At 55.0% G+C, this 7297-nt stretch overlaps 1 protein-coding gene across 1 annotated transcript; it reads right to left on the bottom strand.

Annotated features, from left to right (window-relative positions):
- Window positions 1-3846: 3846 nt before the first annotated feature.
- Window positions 3847-4965, bottom strand: LOC309416866 (endosome-associated-trafficking regulator 1-like; the record flags this gene model as incomplete). The annotated part of the gene is made up of 1 exon (XM_082014236.1): window positions 3847-4965. The coding sequence occupies one exon, from the start codon at window positions 4963-4965 to the stop codon at window positions 3847-3849; it is 1119 nt and encodes a 372-aa protein (XP_081870362.1).
- Window positions 4966-7297: the final 2332 nt, after the last annotated feature.

Below are 7297 nucleotides of genomic sequence, written 5' to 3'. Positions count from 1 at the left end.
AAGAACAGGCATTTCCAGCAAAAATACATGAAGAACAGCAACAACCACTGAGACAACGAGGGTGAGAGACACCTGGGTGGCTCACAGGGCTACATCAGCATGGCATTGAAGTTCACAACAGCACGTTTCCTGGTTATTGCGCTGTGGTGCCACACAGACCAAATTGGTGGAGCTTGGCTACAATATTTGCCGAGTCTTGCTGCCAGGAGGTTGTATCTAGCAAAGTCCTGACAGGACAGCAAAGCAGGAGAAGCTTGTAGTGCCATGCTTCCTTCCAGCCTTTGTGGTGAGGAGGGACTCAAGGCTTTGAAACCTGGTGGCAGCTGGGACAGTCGGGAAGCCTGGGGGCAAGCGCCTGTGGTCTGGTCACATTTTGGCCCTGACATTATGTAAGGCCGTGAGTTTCTATTTTCTCCTCCACTCTCCTCTCTGATTTCATGGTGCATCGGTGACAATGTTTATACACTTCCTGTGCTCAGGACAATTCTGTTGCCACAGCAACGCGTGTGGCTCCCAGCATCCCGCATCCGAAGCCAAAGGTGTAATTTGGAGATCAACAGCCAAAGTGCTGGCAGATTTCCCTGGGAGAAGCTCCCCACACACTTCCTGGGAGACGTTTGCCCCTCCAGCTCCCCTCCCTCGCAGGTGGCACCGCCACTGCCCCGTGTGTGCTGCTGGGTCTACGGTTACAGATAGTCCTTAAAGACATGACGGCAGAAGAAGCTCTGACCACTGAGGAAATCGAGGGAGTGCACAGACCCACCAAGACCACTCTACCCTCATGACTGCTGACTCCTGGCTTCCCAGGGCCTGTTGGGCTGGCAGTGCCTCCCTCCCACCCCATAGTGTTTACATGTCAGATGGAGCCCTGCAGCATGGGCTCTTTGACCCTCCTCCTCCTCTTGTGGGAAAAGGGAGCAGGGGAAGCACTGTGGCTGGAGTTGTGACTCCTGGGGACTGGGGGCTTCTGCAGCACTGCTGGAATCTATAATTTCTGGTCCAGCACAATGCAGTAATTTGCTTCTCCTCTGTAGTGCTCCTCCTCCAAGCACTGCCCACATGTGTGGTGTGTCTTGGATTGGAGAAGGAGAGAGGAGCCATACCTTGGAGCAGGAAAGCCCCTGGTAATAATTGAGAAGAATATAAAAGACTGGCTGAAAGTAGGGCCTGAGGGGCCAGATGAGGAGGACCCGGCCACCCTGGGCAACAGCAGTGCTTGAGAAGGGGGTTACTCACCGGTTGACTCGGACACTGGCCATGGCTCGCTGTATCATCAGGTGTTAGAGGGCTGTGGGAGCTGGGAGGGGCACAGGACCTCATGCAGCAGCACTCACATGGGACCGGGTGGCTCCGGGTTTCACCTCCAGCAAGCTGGGACCTGTGCGGCCATTGCAATTGCTCCTGGGCACGTGCCTTGCAGAGAAGGACAAAGCAAAACCCAGTCAGAGCCTCCCCTGACAGCACCCATCCCAGTCCCACAGCAGGGGGTACAGAGGTTCCCATCCTTGTGCTTGGGAGGGGTCTGGAGGTGTCCACGGGGCACCGCGCCGCAGCCTGGCTGGTTGATGGATGCAGACCAGGTTGCACAGCCTGCAGCCCCCACGCTCCACCAGCATCTACCGCCAGCAGAGGTGCAGGGCCGGCCGGTCACGGCTCTCCAGATCAAGGGCACAAGGACTGAGCAGCTTGCAGGGCCCTTGCCCTGAGCCATGATATTAATATCAGAGCTTACACTAGGACAAGAGCTCAGCCAGGCTAAATACCTCGCACATAAGGACTAACGAAGCACGGACATGCACAGCAGCCCTCAGGGATCCCCATCAGCCCAGCCTGACCCAGAGGGGATTTATTTCCAGGGGGTGCAGAACATCCCCGCCATTTCAAAGAGGAGAAGACAAGCGATGGGTGGAGCTGGAAGGGAGAACTGATGGAAGAGAAGAGCTTAGGGGTAGGCAAGGAGAAGCCAGTTAGAGCAAACAGACCTTGCAATGTGCCCTGCGTACAGCATCCAAAGAGTGGCTCAGCAGCAGAGCCCTGGGCAGGCTGTCCAGCAATGTTACATCCCAACCCGGTCCTCCCCGAACTGAAGAATGGAGAAACCGAAGACTCAAAAGCTGACCTATCCCACCTGCCCAGAGCTGCTGGGAAGTGAAATGCAGTGAGGTGATAATGACTCACAGATTAGGAAGGGCTTTATATACCCATGCTAATCCCGCACCTGTGGATTACAGCAGCCAGTGTGGAGTGCAGGATGCAGACACAACCAGCTAGTTCGCTTCCTCCCAGCTTCACCGACGAGCAACCACTGGTTGCCATATCTGGGACAAATCCAAGGTTTAGAGCTGCTTGCAAGCAGTCAGGCACAGACAGGAGGGAGGAACGGCAAGTGGTGTTGTCAGGGACAGAAAAGCTGGTGAGAACCATCCTTGTCTCATCATCAGTGTTGTAGAACAGGGCTTCATGTGGCTAAGGGTCACCACCAGCTTTCCCCAGTTAGGATCACGGGCTAGAAAGCAGCGAGTAAGGAGCTCCAGACATCACCTCTGATCTTCTCCAGAAACCAATGTTACAGGCAGTTTAATGTTGTGGCAACACAGACATGGTTGTTCAGACCAGGTATATTATGGGACCAGGAAAAGACAGCAACCTTGTAGTCCACAATTCACCATGTAGAGATAAAAGTGAACAGCTGCCTAAAAATTCCCATCAGGAAAAAGCACTTTTTTCCGAACCCTGACAGCACTCACCCCCTCACCGCCCTACAGCATCCAAGTCTTTAAGGAGGGTTGGTTTGGCCAGATAAGGGAAATTTTGTTGTGCAGCTGGGTAAACCTACAGAAGAAACAGGTTAGTAGCCTAAATTAACCAGAAATGTTGAGGGATGACCAGGTGATGAAGAAAGGTCACTTCATGCCCACAGATGGTTGCACTAGGATAAAGCTAAGACATATCTTCAGTGATTACATGGTGAGTTTGGGCTGCAGGGTCCCACAGGTCTTTAGGAGGAGACAAAGGCGGGCAACTTAGGTATACCCCTCTATGCCAACTCCAGCCAGGAGACCAAGTACATCCTCTCCAACTGGCACCTTCCTTAGCCAGCCTGGATAAGCCAAGCTCATCCTTAGCCAGTATTGACACTGATACCAGAGGAGAGGCACTGCCACAGCTCATGTGTGGATACTTCACAACTTCCTAAAGGTTTCTGACCACCATCATCACCCCTTTCCCCAGCTGCAGGAATGGGTACACAATTTCTAGAGACTTTGGATTTCTGGCCCAGGTGGTGGCCACCTACAAAAGAAGAGGAAGGAGGACCTAAGGAGCTTCTGCCCACTGAAGTTATGTGCAGCAGCACCTGGATCTCTGCTCTTAACCTTCCCCACCTCACCAAGAAGGGGCAAAGGAAGCAGATGAAATGCAGGTACCGCAAGGGCTGCGCTCGTCTCCCGTGCTGGCTGGTACAGCTACGGGAAGGGATGGGCACACCGTTTAAGAGCACGGCATCCCATGCTGCTGTGCTTCCTCCTGGCTCCCCCGCAGGAGCTCAAGTCAGCCGGAGCTGTGGCACGGCCTCTTGCGCAGAGCCCACCACGGCTGGATCTTGCAGCTCAGAGCCTGGGAAACATTTGCTGCTGGCTTTGCAATGCCAGAGCAGAGCATCAGCAGCTAAAGCGACATCACCACCCGCAATTTGTACTTAATCACAAGAAAAGTATTTCCATGACGAATAAAGGCTACGAATCTGAACATACACATTTGAGCACAAGAAAGCAAATGGTTTTAGTACAGGCTGTAGTGAGAGACCTGTGGTCTCAGTCCATACACTCAGTCCACACAGAATTGAGTTCATAGCTCTTTTTCTGCTTCAACTTCAGAAATTTTGCCGGTAGATTTAAGGACCTCGGCAACAAAATGCAGTGACTCTGCTCCAGAGGTGAGCTGTCTGATGGACCAGTTTGCACCTGTTATTATCTTGTGGAGGTTCTGCAAGGCGAAGTCTATGTTGTGCTTCACTGCCCCCGGGTTGGTCGTTTGGCCCGCTCTCAGGTTCTCATTCTCTGTCTTGGAGCTCTCCAGCTCTCCCTGGAGAATAAAGATCTCCTGCTTCAGCTTCTCTACATTGTTTTCTGCCTCCAGAGCCCGCTGGGTCATTAGCTGGATGCTCCACTCAGTCCACTGGACAAAGGACCGTAGTTCTTGGGCATCCCTCTCCTCTTTGGCCAGGCTGGCCTTCAGCTGCCTCTCCAACCTCTGCACCATGCACGCCTGGCTCTCCAAGGAGCTCTGCATGCTCCTGACCACCCTCCTGAGCATGGCGTTCTCCTCCCTGAGCACATCGTAGGTCAGCTGCAGGGTCGGGAACTCCCTGTCTCCAATGGCCTCCTCGTGCAGCATGTGGGGCTCTGCTCCCCTGACGCGCTCTGGGTAACCCAGATAAGGGTCACTGGCATGGGTCCATGGGGCAAAGGCATCCACCCCCAAGTGCTTGCCCACGCTACACTGGAAAGAGTCATAGGAGCCACATGGTGCCATACTCGTGGTTCGGAGAACATGCGACTTTTGATGCACAGGACGGTGACAGGTCCAGCTGTGGTCCTCATCTTCAGACAAGCTGCCAGGCATTTCTGTGTCTTTGTAAAATGGTTCCTGAAACTCCTGAGCTTCCTTCTCAAGCTCTAGTGCATGCTTGGCCAACCTCTTGGCATATAATCTATTTTTCATTTCTTCACCTTTCACCATGTAAGAGTGCCTGGGATTTAGAGAAAATGGGAAGGGTTCTCCCAGATCCTCCACCTGACTGTCACCCAAGCTGTCATCGCTCTTGCACTGAGGTGGAGGACGTGTGAAGTGACAGGGATAGCTGAATTCATCATCGTTGTCATCATCATCATCATCATCTTCCAAGCCTTGAGATTCTGGGCAGGCTCCCTCCATTGTTCCAGAGATGCCAAGCAGCCATGACATTTTTCAGGACACTCTGGGCTGCAGCAAGTGGGATGATCCAAATTATCCTCCTGGAGCCCAGGTCACACAGGCAGGTGACACTGAATAGTAGTGTGCCAACTTCTGCAGCCTCAGCGATGCTGGTGGGGGAAGAGGCAGTCACCAAAACCCCTCCATTTAGATCACCAGGGTGTTCAGGAGGGAGCAGAGAGGAGGACCAAGCATATCTGTGTCTTTACTATGGGGAGAACAGAATCACCGAAGTCTGTGATATCATTGTGTGACTTCACCGCCTGCTGTGAGGTCATGACCAGGGGAGAGAGGAACCGATCAACTACAAAAGTGCTTTTTTGGCAGCTTGAGGATAAGCTGGACCCTCGTGGCCACAGAGCCAACCCCAGCTTGGGGATGCTGCCAGTGGGCTGAGAGGACCTCGTGAAGCCACCCCAGCATGCAGGGAGGACAGGGACCAGCCAGCCCCGGGCAGGCAATGTGGGGCAGAGGGGACAACCCTGCCCTGCAGGCTACCGAGACGTCTCCAGCAGCGAGATCAAGCCAGTTTTTGTGCCAGAGCTCAGCCTGGGCAGAGACAGGAGACGATCACCAGCACTTTGGTCAGAGGCATCGCCCCGAGCCGGCCGGCCAGCCAGAGGTCCGTGCCGTGGTGCCGCTGCTCTGATTCATCCCCTGCTGCCAGCTGGCGCAGGGAAGCGTTAGTAATACCAGGCGCCACAAACTCGGAGCGGCACGAGCCAGGAGACGAACGAAAATAAACCCACTTACCACTTCCACCCCAACACACCCCCACAGCGCGCGGTGCCGCCACGGGAAAGACAGACAGGCAGGCAAGAAGCCCTGGGCTGGGGACTGCCATTGCATTATCTCCCCAGAGATTCCGCTCTGGGAGGTGAGGTAGCCACTGTCCCTCCTCAGCAGCTGGTGGCCCAGGGCCACTGTTGACATCCCTTGCCTGCAAAATGGATGCCACCAGCTCGGTAAGGCCAGGGGCTGTACCAGGAGCCTGAACCTTATGCAAACTCAGTTCAAATGGCTGTGAAATGGTCCCATTGCTCCTTGGAAACCTGAAACACAAATGGGATGAAAGGGGAAGACTCAGAGATGCCTGCAGCAAAAGGGGGTGACATTCACGTCCTGAACAGGCAGCTGCCTGTCACACGGATGAGGGGGAGGAAAGTCTGGCTGAGGACAGAGCTGCAAAGCCTGGAGCATCCCTGAGGACCTTTCTTGGAGCTTGCTCTGCCTCCTGGGACCCACATGTGGAGGGGGAAGCAAGGGGGTCAGCGGTGTCTCCTGGGGAGAGGGGTGAAACCACGCTGATGGGTGCAGCATGGGGCACCCCGGGAGTTGCTAGGCAGGACACTGCGGTCCGGAGAGATGCCTCTTCATCCCTCTGCTGCCCTGTCCCCGGCATACATCAACACCCATGTCATTCATGGCCTGAGGAAGCCCCCCAGCACATTGGGAAGACGCTGCAGCGTGGGCATCGCAGCCGCTGTCTTGCAGTGTTGAAGCTGTCAGCCAGGTGGGTCTCCGGGGCCCGACAGTCGCCTCCAACCCCGCAGCCTGGGCTGCCCTTCCCTCCTTCCCAACCACTTTCCCCTTCCTGCGCCCTGGATTGAGCGACGATGGGGACACCGCCGCTGTGCCGCAGTCATCCCCACCTTCCCGGGTGACGCCGCGCTCCAGCAGCACAAGCCATAGCGCCAGCCCGCGCTGCCAGCCGGGCACTGCTCTGACCCCGAGCAGACACATGGGGCCAGGCTGCCGCCATCACCGCCCGAGGCATCTGCGGGCTAATAATAACGACGTCAGGGCAATGTCTCCATCGCTCCATCCCCAGTACACAGTGCAGCTCCTCGCACGTCCCAGGCTTTCTCCAGCCCTTGCCAGAGCGGATCATATATTGTCAATTCTTTCTTAAATTTGTGATGGAAGAGTCTCATGAAACAGAACAGAAAAGTCCACGCTGAAGCACTCCCCCACTTGTCTTTTTATAACAACCGTATCTGGTGCTCTGGGATGTACACCGTGAACGACGACGATGGAAAAATCCCAGGGTATTTTTACATTCTTAGTCTTTGCTTTATCTGGAGTCGTCTGGCAAATGCTTCCCTCCTGTCTGTGGTCAATACTGCAGCCGCTGGTTGCGCCGCGCTTTGTGCCTTTATTCCTCTCACCGGCTGCGTAGCGCCGTCTGGTTTTGAGATCAGCATCCACAGACCCATCCTGCCGGCTCGGGCACGGTGACAACACAGCAGATGTCTTCTCGACCCTTGGGGAGTCAGGGTGGAAACACCCGCAGCAGAGACGGGACCCCTCTGGCTTTCTGCAG

This window comes from Phaethon aethereus (genome assembly GCF_964289735.1).
Source record: "Phaethon aethereus genome assembly, chromosome: 1".
NCBI lineage: Eukaryota > Metazoa > Chordata > Aves > Phaethontiformes > Phaethontidae > Phaethon > Phaethon aethereus.
This window is presented reverse-complemented; position numbering and strand designations above follow the sequence as displayed.